Source organism: Haliotis cracherodii, unplaced genomic scaffold (genome assembly GCF_022045235.1).
Source record: "Haliotis cracherodii isolate W230 unplaced genomic scaffold, xgHalCrac1.p SCAF_4, whole genome shotgun sequence".
Taxonomy (NCBI): domain Eukaryota; kingdom Metazoa; phylum Mollusca; class Gastropoda; order Lepetellida; family Haliotidae; genus Haliotis; species Haliotis cracherodii.
In genome coordinates, this window is record NW_027266297.1 from 64,467,687 (window position 1) to 64,485,473 (window position 17,787).

The 17,787-nt window shown below is 37.4% G+C and overlaps 1 protein-coding gene across 7 annotated transcripts; it reads right to left on the reverse strand.

Moving 5' to 3' along the window:
* Window positions 1-496: 496 nt before the first annotated feature.
* On the reverse strand, window positions 497-17,513 carry LOC139478810 (DNA-binding protein RFX2-like). 7 transcript variants are annotated; one of them, XM_071261460.1, is made up of 18 exons: window positions 17,438-17,513; window positions 14,477-14,554; window positions 12,749-12,778; window positions 11,562-11,688; window positions 10,810-10,885; window positions 9,963-10,044; window positions 9,158-9,310; window positions 8,181-8,201; window positions 7,436-7,617; window positions 7,206-7,322; window positions 6,718-6,952; window positions 6,406-6,497; window positions 6,045-6,199; window positions 5,771-5,868; window positions 5,003-5,152; window positions 3,484-3,692; window positions 2,818-2,971; window positions 497-2,622 (listed from the first exon to the last, which is right to left on the reverse strand). In XM_071261460.1, the coding sequence occupies exons 2-18, from the start codon at window positions 14,540-14,542 to the stop codon at window positions 2,155-2,157; spliced, it is 2,415 nt and encodes an 804-aa protein (XP_071117561.1). In that variant the 5' UTR covers window positions 14,543-14,554; window positions 17,438-17,513; the 3' UTR covers window positions 497-2,154. The 7 variants fall into 7 exon arrangements, with proteins under 7 accessions (XP_071117561.1, XP_071117556.1, XP_071117560.1 ...); XM_071261455.1 differs by having other exon boundaries at window positions 10,759-10,885; XM_071261459.1 differs by having other exon boundaries at window positions 10,810-10,891.
* Window positions 17,514-17,787: the final 274 nt, after the last annotated feature.

Consider the following 17,787-nt stretch of genomic DNA (forward strand, 5'->3'; position numbering starts at 1 on the left):
GATGTAATCTGTCGAGATGATAAGTGATATTGAAAGAACAGGGATATACCTGCTCATGATTATAAGACAACTAGTCCAACTTGCTTAGCAAATATGCAAATGCAGACAATGTGACAACTCATGATGAAACCAAATGACCTGTGAAGATTTGGGGTAGAATAGGTCTTCAGCAACCCATGCTTGCTGTAAAAGATGACTAAGCTTGTGGTAAGAAGGGACTAACGGGATCGGGTGGTCAGGCTCGCAGACTCGGTTGATGTCATTGTATCCCAATTGCATGGATCGATCGATGCTCAAGATGGCAATCACTGGATTGTCTGGGCCAGACTTGATTATTTAGTCCACTGACATATAGCTGGAATATTGCTGAGTGCGGTCATAAGCAACAAACATGAAACCAACCAAAAGACTTTTTATGGCACATCTCTTTAAACTGGTTCCCCAAAATCCCGAAAGTATGACAGAAACACAAAAAACATTAAAGTCAGATCTATATTTCATTTATTTCTAGCCATTTTACACAATTATTGTTTTGATTCACAAAAATACTTTGTTGCATTCTTCAATATATTATAGATCAAGTTCAATTTGAGTAAGACAGCAGTACAGTTACCAATCACCTAGGTGTAAGTTTGAACACATGAAACAGGCGGCGGGCGGGCGAGTGGGGAGCAACTCAGCAACACTGGCAGCAAGGTTTGCATCAATTTATCTATATACAAAACAGCATAAATATTGATCATTGTAACAACTGTCACAAGCAACAGACACAAATGTCATGGAAACATGTGCCCCATCTGCTGAGGAAAGACTAATACAACACAAGGATTTGGCAAATTTCAAAATGGAAAACTCCCATTCAATGACTTCTTGAGCATCTCATTTCCTCTATTTAATGAAGGTGCATAATGTGGCAGAGATATTATCCATGTTTACCCTACAAAAACTTCACAGAATTACTTAATTATTTTATTAAGCACAAACAAATTCTAACTTGATAAAGGTTTGAAGGAAAACAAGCCCAGAAGTTCCTGACTTACATGACTAGTCAGCTTAAATGCCTTTTCTATAGCAAAGGGATTTGTAACTGGCTGTTCAAACTTTCTCATCCAAAGAGGAGCTTGAATACCATGAAGAACAACAGAAATGGTAGCGAGTAATTTACGGAACTCGCAGTGGAGTCAGGCTATAAGCACCTGCAGCAAGTAAGCAACTACATAACCATTATAGGTTGAAATGACTTCATATGGCAGTTAACAAATGCATTTGATTCTCCTATTGCAGAGACATAGCAACATTTCAGAACTCGATCCTAGAATGAACTCTCGCATACCAGCGAGTGTGAGTGTGTATGTATGACTGAACTGCATGTACATGTATCTGCATGTGTTTGTATTGCATGTGTGTGTGTGTGTGTGTATGTGTGAATGGGAGGGTAGCTGCCATAGGTGTGATGCAGCTAACCCAGCAGCAGCAGCAGATAATCATCATATAAATAACAACATGTATGTACAATCCTAGAGGAATACTGGAGGTGGCCACAAAGGGCTGCACACAAACCTCAACAACATAAAATATAATTGATCTTTTGTACACATAGAAAATACTTAAATGTAATATGTACATTAAGACTGAAGGGAGCACTGTACACATCTAAAACACTGTACGAAGCTGATTGGGTAGGGTTGTGTGGGCAGTCTATGCCATCAATAACAAGCAACTATCAGACGAATCAGCTGACAAAACCTGTCATCTAAAAAGCAAGGAATGTCTTTTCAACTTCAGGCAAATAACAACTAAAATAAAAAAAGATTTGAACAAAGCCAAATAAAACAAAGCCACTAGCTTCAAGTTAAAAATACATGGCCTCCCTTGGAGCTATCACTACAGTACTAAGAATACCTAGTGACTTTGTCAACAGTTGACAGGCAATGAACACAAATCTCTAAACTTGGTGTTAACTGTCAGCATAAAAAATACTTAAAGCTATCAATACATCACACAGGATGAATGTATCAAACCGAAGCTTCATCCCTTGTGACAATAAATAAAATCTACAGGAACTGGGTATGTCACATGTCTAGATCACAAGTTGAAAATGTTCATCACAATGGGTTACCATGGAAAAAAAATATAAAGAATCTGTCAATGACTTCATTCTGTTTTAAGACGTTTGGCAGCTGTAACATCCCCTGAGGTTGCTGTTGAGGCTACGGGCATAACAAGAATTGTATGAGTTTTTGTGTTGGGGGCAGTGGCAGCTGCTGCAGCTCGCACCGTGACAGCAGTGGGTAGTGACCCTGAAGCTCCAGTGATGGTACTGGTCCCAGGTGCACCTCCAGCTACAGTTGAGGACAACACTACCACTGTGTTTGCATTAGAACTGCTAGTGGTTGTCCCTGTTGCAGGAAGGCCATTGGCTGTGGGTCGGACTGTAACTGTAGGGGCAACACTAGTACTGTTATTTGCTGAGCTTGCATTGGATGTAACAAGCATCACAGTAGTTGTGTTGGAGTTTGATGATGTAGACACATTGTTTGCACTGTGTCGCAGAGGGGATGGCACAGCAGGTTTATCAGACTCCAGTGTGCTCAAGGCAATGGCACTGCTAAGATCTATGAACTGAAAAATGAAGTACAAAGAAAATAAGTTCATGCATACCAACTTACACAATTTGGCTACATTTATTAATGCCAGATATGACAAACTGGCTTGTATTTTATTGTAATAAATTTAGCAAACCATATCCCCTTTTGACAGCAAACAGGTATGCCCTTCTTAAACAAATTTACCCATTGATAGGATTACCTGTCGCACCTCGCCCATAACAGCAATGGGTGTTTCTCCTGTTGCCCTGGCAACCTTGTGCTCGACTAGATAGAACATGTACTCGTCATATAACAATCGGATGAGATGAAATGAACCAAAGCTGGCTGCACTGCGCAATGTGAGATCCCGGATCACCATCGAGCTGAAATATAGTAAAACCAATGAACACCATGTTCAGTGTGTAGGCAAAGCATAAAATACATAAAACAAGTGCAAAAGTGAGCATGGCTCACTAATACCCCGACCCGCCTAGTCCGTCAGTAGTTACAAATTAAATAGCTAGGATAGGGTTAGGGTTGAAAAATTCATAAAACAATGGCCAATTAATAAAAAACATTTTTCTTTTGACAGCAACTCTCCATATGACACAGATTATATGTACTAAGTTTGAGATGAATCCACTGAATAGTTTAAGAGAAATCGCGCTGACCAAGTTTTCGGACGGACAGATCTCAACTATCATTACTTTCTACACCAACAGTTTGCAGATGAACAATGTATTATGAAGGATTCTTTAAGATGGTCATAGTTTATCATCAGTAATTACTGAAGTATCACTATGTCCTTTTATCTCAGCGATTTTTTATGGTGTACAAATTAAGGAAATAAATCAACCATAGACACAGCTTACCCAGATTCAGTGTCAGAACTAACCTATAAAAGGACCATTTCAGGAGGAACTGTCTGGCTGCTTTTGGGAAGTTTGGACTTCCCTCATGCGGCTTGAGCACCTGGTTGACCACTCCCTCCAACCAAACAGCCCACTGCTCCAGCGAATTTTGTTGTTTCAGTGTTTTCTTGAAATCCTCTTGGAGCTGCTGAACCACACCGTCTTCACACTGACATACCCAGGAGGCCTGCTCCTAGAGTTAAAAAGGATTTACACCTAAAAGTATCATCTCATTGAACATAATAATCACATGGTACATTATATTTGCAATAACCAGTAAGTACCAGTTTGTTTGGTTGAGTGTTTTTGTTATTTTACGCCGCACTCAGCAATATTCAAGCTATATGACAGTGATATGTAAATAATCGAGTCTGGATCTGACAATCCAGTGATTGACATCATTAGCATCGATCAACACAAATAAGATACGATGACATGCATCAACCAAGTCAGCGAGCCTGACCACCTGATCCCATTTGTTGCCTCTTACGATAAGCATAGTTGCCTATTACAGCCAGTATAGGTGGCTATTCTACCCCGGATCTTCATGGGTCAGTAGGCACCAGTATTCTATTCAACCAGTGAAACATCCCTCCTACAACTGGTAAATTGGAGGCAGCTGGTACTTTTAATCATGTAATCACACAGTAGAATGTCTGGCTTACTGTGTTCATTTACCGATAATCAAAACTAAACAGATGTCCTTTCTTACATCAAGTCTACTGATTTGATTCAAACGTTGTTTTATGCTATATCTTTGTACATACTGGCCAATGCCCGGTTAATTATTAGCCTTGAGTACCATTTACAAGAGCGATGAAACCTGTATAGAATAAGAGCAATGCTATCTTCATGAAATTTCAGTGTGGTCATGCAAATCCTAGAATTTGATATAAGATAACAGATTAATGTATCTTATTATCAAATTAGATAGCTTTCCAAGTACACAGTAGTGTCCTTTATAGTATGAAATTTTTACATCACAAAAACTTATACAAGAAAACTTTGATGAGGGGAATTAACAAGATGGCAAAGCAAGTCTTTCCTCATAAAACTAAATTTACAATAAAATCATTTTCTCAAGATGAATCAACACAGACACATTTAAAACAATATGATCAATTTTGGTTAAAATTCATTCCGTTTTACATCTTACACCATGTCCTTGAATATTATTTGAAAAGCTCCCTTATATACTGAATTTGACAAACACAGTGGCCTATTCAGACCAGAACTAGGTCAGGCCAAATTCCGCTTGTTATTAACCGGCACATAGACACTGTCTCCCACACATTGTGGTAAACTTTCTAAAAAATGTCAAGTAAATTTCAGTTGCCCCTAAGTCCCTTTGACTTTACAGAAAACAATTACAAATATTAGAGTTATCTCCCTTTAGCTAATTTGCTAGAACTCCAGGAACACCAGAATTTTTGAGTGACGAGTAGCTTGAGCTGACTCGAAAACATTCCTTCAAATTTCTTTATTTCAGCTCATATTCAATACCTGCACATTAGCAAAGTCTACTCTGTTGAGATCAGTTAGCATCTGGTTGATCTGCGATGTGTTCTGTAGCACGGCTCTCGCAGCCTGAGCCAGATGGTTGAGAGATGTGTAGCGTCGCAGTGTCTGAGCAAAGGCACTCACAGCACCAACCTGGTAAAAGATAATGATCTATGTTGCTCATCTCAATATATCGTTAAATCTGGCTTCACTATTGATATTATTTTTCATAATTATACATGTGACAATCAATACCAGTCATCAATTACATGTGAATAACTTTATATGATTAAAGCTAATAATAGGACATCAACTGCGGTTTCAGAGGTGTGTAAATTAATGCTGAAAACACCATAATCATCTGAGTTATGCATGAACTGGTTCACTTCCTTCTACTGATGTAGTGACTACGTGAATATTTCAAACATCAGTCAGCAATATTCTGACTATATCATCAAATAAATAATCACTGTGGACTGGTGGAACAAGTGGTTGATAAATGAGCATCATCACCGAGCAATCGGGGTACATTGTCTGATAAAGATAACCCAATCCATCTCAAGTCTCCTCTGATGAGTGAGTGAGTATGGTTTTACGCCGCTTTTAGCAATATTCCAGCAATATCACAGCGTACCGATGTCGGGAATCAAACCCGGGTCTTTGGCGTGACGAGCGAACGCTTTAACTACTAGGCTACCAGACCGCCCTCTCCTCTTATGACAAGCATGTTATAGAAGATCTGGAATCCAGCTCGACTGCTGGAATACTAACCTTTGTTTTGACCATATCTTCTGGCACATCTACCATGGCACTCTTAAGCCAATTTTCTAAACTCTTGGCAAAGTTTCTGATGGCCTGAGTCAGAGAACCTGAAATCATTGTAGATGCGATATATGATTAACATGCAATATTTGCAACCAACATTGTAACCATAAAAAAGCGTATAAAATTCCTTAAAAGATATCTGCATTACATATAATTTGAAGTACAGTACTCATGATCCAAAATGTTGACAAATTAAACCAGAAGCTGATGAAGTACTTACTAGGAATAGGCCTCAGAACATCAGGAATCAATACTTCCACTAATGCTTGATAGAAAGCATAATCAGATCTTCGCACATATTTCTGAACAGGTTCATATTTACACAAAGCAAACAGCTTCTCTTTTGGCAGTCGTTTCTCAAATTCATTATCCGCACTGAAAAAAAATAAATCTCCAATTAAGTCCTTTTAGCAAATCACCAACCCTAAAAACACAACATGAATTGAACCAGAAATGCTTTCAGACTGATGCTCAACAGTTTTGGAAGTCTTAACATTAATTCAGGGATGAAAGCCAATTGCTATATGTTTTCACTATTCGGACAAGTAGACATTCTTGGTTTCGTAGGGGCTCTGACCTACCTATTTTGTTCTGATTGCTGATTCCTCCAGAAGCCTTGCCAGAGCGCTTCGATGAGAGAGAACTGCAGATTGACTACAACATCGACTACAGCCTGGAAAATAAGGAAAACATGATGAAATTTAACTATGTTAAATTACATACAGAATATACATGAAAACACATTCCTCTCATGTACTACACGGACATTTGTCATTCATTCTGAAGCTGAGCAGAAACACTCAGAAGAGCTAACTAGTTTTACTGAACATAACCTTTACAATTGTCTTAATAAAACCTGACATTAAATACGAAGAGCGAATGAAATGGCTGACCTCTGCATGCTCTCTGTACATCTTTTGAAAGGTTCTGATCTCAGCTGGAGTGACTCCATCCGGGAGGGGGTCACTGCTCGTATCTATGTCCTCAAAGTTTGGGATGGCTGTGGATGCATCACCAAGGAACTGCTGGTGCTGCTGCTGAGACGAGTTTGTCTCCTGTGACCCAGGTGTGTGACTTCCCTGGCTGCTGGTATCCCCTTCAGATCCATCCATCTTACTGTTGCTTGGCCTGGAGTGTAAGATGTAGCTATTATGGATCTAAGTAAACACTTCCCAGAAAGGACTATGTTTAAATCTGAGAGGAGCATGTGTATACCCGGTAACTATACTTCATTTGTTTTCCAAGGTTTATAATCAACTGTCTAGCAGATGTCAGAATTGTAAAAGAAAACTAAATAGGAGGCTTCAACAACAAGCAATGACATTTTCTTCTGGGAAACCTTACTTCTGTAAATCTACTTCCAGTATTGTATTGTACTTACTTTTTACTTTGATACATTGGCTGCTGGCGCATGGCCATGGTTTGGTCATCAGTGAACTGGTTGAGGGGAGAATTTGCCTTGATACGAATACCATAATAATGATACTTCGAGTTCCCCCTGAAAGCAAACAATCAGAATGTGTTACTCACAGACAATCAGGATTCATCACAGGTTAACAATAGCATCATTAAAAGATATCATAAAGGCTTGTTAAAATGGTCAGACTTTACCTGGTTCCCAATCTTCGTGTGCGGAGTCCCAAGAATACAGATCGGATAAGTTTTCCAAACGATGCTGGGTTCATGGGGTCAAGGTTCTGCTCTTGACAGTGTCGCAAGTAATGATAGTACAGTGTACTTCGAGGCAGACTCACGCCCTCAGCAGTCTCGTAGTTGTCTAGCAGCCATTGAACCTGGCAACCAATCATATTTTAGTAATCTTGTCAAAATATGAGCATTTCTCATCTTAGTAATGATATGATATTCAACGTACAATGACATGTCTAGGAAATCTTATTACAATATTACTTTTTTTCTGAATACATACAACACACCCATGACAAGTGCAAAAATGTTACAGATTTAGCATGTAGCCTTAGTATTCATCATGTTTCTTGAGAAGGTAATAGAAAGATTTCAGTTACCAATAAACAATACTTCAAACTGCATGCAAGTGAAGATACTCTCAAAACAGTTGAAGACTACATTCTCACAACAGCGTTACATGAAACCTAAAATCACATGACACCATTCAAAGTGCCATGTATATATATATATATACATATGTAACTGGTTCATCTTCACAATTTAGTCTACAAAAAATGAAATGAATGGGTGACAAATGAAAACAAAAGTACATAAATAATTAAACAAAAGAAAAATAAACGCACTGAAAACCGTGTCTCAGATTTGTACTGCTGTAACACTGTGTGCGGCTTACAAAAGACTGATTAAAATACAAAAATGAGGTACGTACTTCATAAACTCCGTGATATTTCTGTAATAAAAAAACAAATAAGAAATCTGAGACAATGTTAATCCAAATGAGACACAGCCATCACCATGCACAGTTTTCAATATCTAGGGCTACCGTCAGTAGCACTTTACAAGGTATCTGCACAAAATCAGCATGCAAAAGTTGACGACACATTCTAAGTCTACAATACACAGAATCTGAGACACGGTTTAGATGCATTTCAAATAGAACTAAGTGTGGGTAAAGAATTTCGGTATCTGTTTACATACATGCACAGAGTTCCAAAGATCACCCTCACAACAGCCATAGTTTAACCATGACTTTTGTTACCAATGTTACATGTTAAATGGTTCACACTTTGTCATATTGTATCTTTAGAACATAGTGCACATGAAGAATTTTGGCATCAATCAAGTAGAGTGCTATCCTGGTTAGTGAATACAACAGGATTTGTGTTAGTTGCACACAGCAAACATGGGTTACACATTAGGTTGTTATGCATGATACACAACTACATTAATACATTTAATCCCTGATTACTTGATACATCTGTAAATAGACAAATACAATTTAGAAAACCTGAAATAATTGCCTGACATAAATGACAGCGAAAAAGTGGTTATAGTCAAGATTTGAGTCTGACTTCACATCCACTCGATCTGGACCAAGTGTGATTCTTGTGAAACATACTGTCTACATCAGCAAGGAAATTATCGCCAGCATGTTAGTAACCTGGAAAGATACCTTTCCCACTATTTCACAGAAAGTCCAGTTTCTACTGTATCTTAAAGACAGACAAATAAGAAGGCTATGGTGGAAAGATATGCAAGCATAATATAAAACTAGCTATAGGTAAGCAGTGACCCAGACCAAGACTTTGTGAGGTTAGGCCAGATAGTTAGATCAGTGAGCATGGGTAGGTAAATCTGAGGCTGAGACTCACAACAGCAAGACATAACTGACATAAACAAACTCACCGTGGCAGGTGATGCTCTGGTTGTGTGGGTTAGAGGGGTGCCCTCCCCATCCATTGTGCCCCCCTGGATGAGATATGTGCCTCCCTGCTGTTGAATGAGTTGACCCTGTACTGCTTGCACAGCAGATCCCATCGGAACGATCCCAGTGGCAACCTAAATATACCACCAGACATCAATGTACTACTTGCACATTCATAGGAAAAAGGTACAATCATGATGAATGCAATCCATGACTTCAGCTACTTTTCCGAAGGCAGAGTTTCTCTTGATCATGTTGATCAAGCGTATCAAGTGAGATCAGCAGATACTGGTCCATATACTAACAACATAATCTACTGAAAGTTTAAGCCAGTAGACACATCTTTTGACATAAATTGTTTATGGTGAATTTGTTTTCATACTGTTAAAAACAAGACTTAGAAAGGCTGCACTATAAAGTATATTTTTATCGATGCTTATTCCTGACTATAAAGCATATTTTTATTAATGCTTATTCCTGACATAAATAAACTTCACAAGACATACATAACTTAATGTGCATGATTGAGTGAGAAAGCTTTCAGTTACTATGGCTTTATGTGGTAGGAAAGACTGAAGTGATGCAGGTCTTAAGACATTTATTCCACTGAAACCCACCACTGACAAAATCAAGGATCATAATCAGAGTGAATCAGGCATTTCAACCCATGTTCGTTGGTTTTTGGCAAGCCATAGAAACAAAACTCTGCACAGTGAATTGCAGCACCTTAGACAACTGGTAATCAGTGTCATCAAATCACAATGCAAAACATCCAGAAAAACCTACCTGTGTTCCTTGGGCTGTTTGATAATATGTTCCCGACACTGGAGTGTACATTGCATTCTGCCCATAATCCTGATAGTTTTGCCTAAAATATGATATTAAGAAAGAAATAAACTCTCATATCCAAAATAACAAGATCACAACATCAATTTACTGTCATAAAATATGTTGAAATTATTGCTAAATTAGTAAATCGTGAAGAAATATCCTACAATTTGTCGGTTCAATAATGAATAAATAAGAAAAAATCTTTTAAATTAAATTTGAAAAAAAATCAGCAATGTGATAACCATTGTAACACGACATGATTCAACTGTCAGAGAAATAATGCAGTATGTGATAAATGGCAAATGCTTGTAAGTATTCAGCAAGTTGAAGAACGGATTCCATGGCCTTGGATAAGGGAGTGGATGTTTTATCCTGTATGATTTCTCTGATGTCACAGTATATGAAAAGCAGCACAGGCATGAATAGACAGTGTAGAAGGACACAGCACACTCCAGAATGAGGTGACAATAGATCTAGGTGAGAGAACACAACAGAGAATCAAATCATCAACACGGCAGTTGGCGACAAGGCACATGCTCCTGTCGGTAGGTAGGTAGTAGGTAGGTCAGTATCAACAAAGTGCTGAGAAACACGCTTGCTTGCTGCCTTGCGCCTGAACACCAGGAGGACAGGCGACAGACAGGCAGACAGACGGTGCTGGTTAAACATATCATGCGGAACGCCATCAACAGCAGCTCAACATCGCCACTCCACATCTAGGTTTCATTTAACTCTGAACACTTATTCGTACATTTGGCCATTTGTAGTTGCGTAGATACTTGGATCAGATCCATCTACGTACTGTACTTGTGACTGATATACAGTCTGTCCTCCCTGCAAAGTGACGGTCTCTTGGCCTTGCTCCACCTGCTCACCCACTGTAGCTGGAACATAAAAAGTAAGATCAGGACTTTAAGGAAACAAATCATCTACATCAATACTCACTCAAGATAACCATGTAACATAGTTGTAAGAAAAAAAATAAGCGTGCCATGGGTACCATTATAAGCTCTCCACCAATAGTATGGCCTCCGACTGTGACAATGCATGACGACTGTCTTAAGGCTGCTTTAGCAAGACAATTTCTACAGGCAACAGCAACGATGACCAGGCCACAAATGATTGGTCTCCACAGGTAACCAGTATCTAATAGTATTTTCAGGGTATTTAAAGATAGAATCAAATATGCTATTAAATTATTTAAGCCATAATTTGTGAGCGGATATTCTGAAACTGAGATACAAGCCAAGTATAAATCTACCCTCCTCATATTGCGAACCCTTCTTTGAAGCATCTTAACAATTCAAGGATTAGGTTCAGAACTGCATTAACACCAATTAATGCCCATCAAATATTTAAAGAACCTGTAAACATAGATTGTTTTTAATTATTCATCATGGTAACAGTTTCATACTGAGTGAACACCTCCATGAATTATTTATTTCCAAATAATTATGACTGTTAAGCACTAGCTGAGGTTTGCTGTAAGGATAGTGTATTGAAAGGAATTTAGTTATTCATTAACATGTGACGACAGCCAAGCCTTAAACTCACTGGTGACGATGAACTGCTGGCCGGAGTGGGCCTGAGCAGGCTGGATGATGGTTGTTGTGGGCGCCACTTTGTTGGATGCTGTCTGCACACTGCTACCGGAGGCTGTTGTTGCTTTCACTACTGCTGCCTGAAACAGTTAACATCAGATCTCATCAATATCCAATACATGAACAAGTTCATCTGTTCTCTAATATCCATTGCTTACTTTCACTTCCATATTAACAGCTGAAAACAATACTGGAATCTGTCACGAATGAAAAACAATTTACATGAAATAAGTTGAAGAAAATATTTTCTTTGAAATACATTTAACATACTTAATGCAAAAAAACCCAAAACAATCCAATGAAATAACTTCATGTCTAAGCAAATTACTGTCATTTATCAGTTAAAGTATAGTCATTGTAAGCATTTATTGTGTCAGTAATTTGATTTGTTGTGACTAAACTCAATGAAAACACTGCAGTATTAATAACATTTATAAAATGCTTTACATATTTTGATTTTTTTTAAAACTTGTATTGCCAATGACCATAATTACATGTTTAACATACCTAAAGAAGTGTCTTGTTTTCTATTAAAAAAATTATCTAAGGATATAAAACATAGTAGGAATCAGGGTTAGAAACTAACAGCTTTTGTCCACTAGTCCTTATAATGATAACATATACCAAAACCCTTAAAATGGACCAATTTTTACTAGCCCTTAGGATGCCTTTACTATTGGGCAGTTTGGTAAGGACAATAGGACTAGTGCCAATTTCTAACTCTGAGGAAGCATTCATTTTGAATTCTGGTTGAGAAATATGTAAAAAGAAATGATATCAAAACTTAATCTAGTAAACAGTAATCATGGACATGGCAACAACTGCTTAACACTACAAGTATTGTATATAAAATAAACAAAGCAAAGCTGTAAGCCTATATAACCACTGATAACTTGTCAAGAAGTCACTGTTAGTATGGTGTTCAAGATTATTGGAGGGAACATTTGACAGATGAAAGATGAAACCAAAGCAAGAGATATGTAGGTGCTAGAAAGCAAATATCTTGTTGAAACGTGATCAGTATTCATTACTCTACTACAGAACTAAGTTTATCTCCCGTCCATGTCACTTTCGATTGATCTAGCTATGTGCAGCAGTTACGACAAGAAATCTACACTGCAAGCATGGCATCCCACTTACCCCATCAGTGGAAAGATTTAAACCCAAAGCCTGTGTAAAAGTACATGCATTGATAACCACACACAGAACTGCATTTATTATAATATGAATTGTTACGTCACTGGAGCATGCACAAATTATACAACAGAAAACAATACTAATACTGTTTGAAAACACAATCGTAAATGGCATTTTCCAGATCTGCTCTTGAAAACCAACAAACTTAATATAGTTTTAAGTGAAATGTGCAGAAAATCTATATACATGATATAGAAAATGAAATTACAGCCAAAATTGAATAGCAAGAGACACAAAATATTTACAATGAACAATTTTTACACGGATAATTCTTCCATTATGACTCCCAGAAAAACATTAAGTGAGAGAACTGTGGACTAGCAATCTTAGACTCTCTGGATGATAAGAATTAATTCCACTTTTCTAATCACATTTTTCTGATTCCTACACCATTGCTTGTACCTACCAGGTGCACGCTGTCGTTAATGTGTATCCTCAAGCATTCCTTGTTTTACTGATTATCAGTGTGTCACTACTGGGGACTACTGATCAACCAAGAAGAAAAGTCAATGTGCCCTGTTGGATTTACAACGTCCTTCTACATTAAATCCTACAAGATTCTTAATATCTGCATACCTATCTTTTTCTTAATCACAATTCCCTCCAAGAATGTATGTTTTACTTCCTCAAAAGTATAACATAGAACAATGATTCCAGATTGAAAACAAAACATGGTATGGGTAACGTCTCCCTCAAAAATACCACTGACCATGCTGTCTATGTTTGTTTTCAATATGCAATCCAGTGATAGAAATTGGAACTAGTCCTGCCCAATAGTTATCAATATAAAGACCAGTGGACTAAAAATTTTCGTTTCTATCGCTGGAATCCTTATTCAACAATGTTCAATTTCAAGCTCACTTCCCAAAACATAAAGCTTACATATTTGGAGGCAAGTGATGAAGGGAGAGATTGGTATTTTGATTTCAAAAATATTATATGTGTAGCCACTGACAGATGTACCGGTAGATAAAAAGTGTGGTGTAACTCCTACAGTGCACAGTGGTAGACGTTTCTTACAGAACAATCCCAGTAGTGGCACAGAAAAGACGATGCTGAACAAGGAATGGATGAGGGTAGACAGTAAGCACATAAGACTAAGTCACAAAATGTTTTACATTATTTTTTTATTGATGTCTGCCCTCAAAATATGCATCCCTGTGAGTGAGAGAGTTTGATCTTAACACGTTTAAGCAGCTTTTAGCAATATTCCAGCAATATCACGGCCGGGGACACTAGAAATGGGCTTCATACATTGTACACATGACAGGAATCGAACCTGGGTCTTCGGTGTGACAAGCAAACGATTTAACCACTAGGCTACCCGACTGCCCCCATGTATCCCTGATATATGCATAATAAGTGATTACTTAACTTCATAGTTCAGTATTCAGCTTGTGTAACAATACCTAGTATGAACAGGCTAAATAGCAGGTACCATAACAAAATAGCTGTATGGAAAGGGAACTGACACAATATCTACACAGGTGATAACAGCTAAAAGCAAAGTTCCTCAAATATAGACCAATAGCCAACATAATCCTGCAGTTTACTAGGTACAGATCTATTGAACACACAACTACAAGGAATCAACAGACTTCTTCAATCAGAAGAAATCAATAAAGTCAACATCTATTATTGAAGGCAGGGGAATATATGGTGATGACTTACTTGCTGTACTTGCAATGTGGCTGGGTTCATAGCCTGTAGGTCTGTTACATAGGTTTGGGTGGCCATTGGCACACCACTCTGCAATCAAAACATGCCAGTCAGTATAATTAATGCCAATTACAACATTTAAAACAATGCAAAAAAAGACAAAGTAACTCAAAGTGACAAGGAACTCTAATTAGGATTACCAAACATCACACAAATGAAGGAGGGATTTACAGGCAATTGCCCCAGTATACAATTAATTACAATAACTATTGTGTAAATAATTATTGGACAAGAAAGAGAAGAGCTATGCAGACATACCACATTTTTCATCTGTGTGTATTGTGTCCAGTCAACAATTACTAATAGGGCTACTAATTGGTCATACTTATTGTTTGTTCTGAATATTTCATTGATGTGATTAACTGCAGATCAAAAAGAGAAGTTAAGAGAAGACAAATTAAGGAATGAACACCATGAATTGGTATACCTCAAATTGATCTACCACTACGTAATATAATCATGTTCATAAAATTATAATACAAGGTCTCCATTAACTAAGCATGATATGTAGAAAAGGGACCAAATGTTACAAAAAAAGCTTCAATATTTCAAATATTTTGAGACTAGATAACAAAAAGAAAATGTCCTACATTTAATAACTTTGACACAGCAAAGTATCTGACAACTAAATATCATATCCTAAGGTTATTTATATTACTTGCATCTTCCAACAATAGATAATGTCCAATAGTGTGGTAGATAATATGTTTACATAAACCTGTACGCAGCGACAACTTTATTTGATCATCACTTCACTGAAATGTCAGAGATAACCTGACATGTCCGACAAAGTCAATATCAAAGACATTTGGAAGAAAATATAAAGCCTTAATTCTTTTATTTTCGCGAGACCTGCATGCTACAATGCCTATCAACATGCACAATAACTGTGAAAGTAACAGTATTACAACACATGGTTTCAGAATTGTACATATTTTAGGCACTTGAAAGACTTTTTCAAAATCTTCCAGAGCTAATATCTTATATCACTTGACATAATTCATGAAGAGCCCTGCTTTTGGAGGACAAGAAAAAACATGATAGTAGCTATTAAATTTTGTAGCATTATCATAAATTTATTGTCATTATTGTCCTTTTTCAAAATATAAATAAAAATAAAATTCTGACAGACATTTGTCTTTAGTCAGAGTCTTTTTCCTATGTTCACATATTTTGCAAATGAACCTAAGAGCTTGCTGTTTGGTCCTTACTCTTTAGGTATAAAAAGAATTCTTTACAATTCTCAAAATGTTTTCTTGTTTTCATGCTACATAAAACCAAGGGTATGAGCTGACTTTCATTAGATATTATCAATGGTGTGTGTCCATCATATCTACCCATCAATAGTCTATACGCAGGAGTTGAAATATCTTTTTTGTTTTACAGATTTCAAGGAGGATGGAATTGGAACTATTCTTTACCAAACAATCACTGTTACACATCATCAAAACAGAGGAAAAATTACTACAAGCTAATATGACATCCCCATTTTGCCTAACAACAGGCAACTGCCAATCACATTGCCATATGATGTCAGATTACATTTATACTACATAAATAAAAATGGAGTCTGACTGCATTGGTATGGTGTTGTCGCTTCCTTTGATTGTGCCTACATCTCACCAGTTAAGTCAAATTATGATGCATCGGTCAACTATGTCGTGTGCATATATTTAGAAGAAAACAATTGCGATTTAGAAGGGTATTTGTGTACATCAAACAATGCCATGAAGTGCAATGTTTACTATTGTTTAGGCAGTTGTCTGAACTTCCTTGTATTGGCCATCATAAATCACTATACTCAATCATCGCACTACTGACCACACAAATTCCCAAAAATTGATGCTTGAATAGCTCACAAATTTTCTCCCTCCAGTAATGGCAGAATCAAAGTCCAAGGTTGAATGATGTCTCACGATTTGTAGTGACATAATCCATTGTCAACCGGTTTTATTCTTGAGTTGCATCATCAGTTTGGTTTGAGTGACTCTGCCATGTTGTTTAATTTTATGGGGTTGTTTTAGGGTTATTATCATGCTGAGGATAAATTCTATTCGTATAATTACTCGGTCTGTTGGTAGATAACCCCAGGCCTTAGGCTTCTGCAAATAATATAGAGCCCTGAAAAATAGTGCTACACTTATAATTCAACAGATCTGACCATGCTGTGTGTAATTTATAATTAACACAAAAAATCCAAATAACATGTTTGATTCATCACTAAAAATTAAGAAAAGCTTGGGTTATCACATCAAACTAACTAAAACATATTCAAGTTTTCATGAAAAGTTGGTACTCCATATCGCTAATGATTGACACATTGTAACAAATTGTCACACAGTCACTTCAACTTTCATTTCTAATGTCTACTTATTCATTCTTATGTAAACAATGCTATCACTATGTGTGTAAAGTAAATACAAGCACCTTAAACACTTTTGGCAGGGGTCACACTTCATGGTTACCAAGCAACTTGAATGGTGCCTTAGAAGCAGTCCATAGTAGCATAGTTGCTACACAGTGTGGTATCTTAGCACATGGTGAAACAGGGCGTTTTATGACCCACTTCTAACAACTCCATGCCACAGGAACGCTGTAAAATATTTTCCGACGAAAAATATCCGATGTGCAAACACCACAATTGTTACTCCTACCCATCTGACATGGGCATGGTATGACTTCTGAAATTTGAAAATGCCGCCTTAGATCGACCGCATTTACCGATAGAGATGAAAAACGCCGCATATCCTTCGCCATTTTTACACAACAACAGCGATGAACATACGTGAAAATATTACTCTCAGTTATGATTACATATACATCGAAATTTATCTAGATAACTGTTTTTAAACGCTGCAATAACAAGTCTACATCTTGACTATACACAAGTGTCTAAAGGAAAAGAAAAATCACCTTAGTTGGTCGTGTTGGTGGGTAACAGTCGTCACAGCTACGGTGGCTATGGCGTTTATTCCTACGGCAACTGTTGCCAGCCTCTTCGCGTCAGCACAAACTATCTTCATACGCCAATTTGCCGGGTCTATGTGCACACAACTATGACAAAAACATGTCTTCTTAATAATAGATGATATACAAAGAATATATATTTATCCCTAAACGGTTGCACCTGACGCGTTTGTATAATAGAACCATAGTATGTGGAAAAGAAGCACCTTTTTTGTGGACTATTTTGTCTAGTGGAATGCGCGTTGACAGGCGAAGTAGTTCGGTCCTATCCGTTAAAGATATTCAATATGGCGGCC

Bases quoted from the DNA above. Each gene is read 5' to 3' on its own strand.
- LOC139478810 (XM_071261454.1), bottom strand. From the start codon at position 14,542: ATGGCCACCCAAACCTATGTAACAGACCTACAGGCTATGAACCCAGCC. The intron at 8,202-9,157 runs GTGAGTTTGTTT...TTTTTATTACAG, and splicing joins CCAGAGCATCACCTGCCACG to AAATATCACGGAGTTTATGA. The intron at 5,869-6,044 runs GTAAGTACTTCA...CAATGATTTCAG, and splicing joins TGTTCTGAGGCCTATTCCTA to GTTCTCTGACTCAGGCCATC.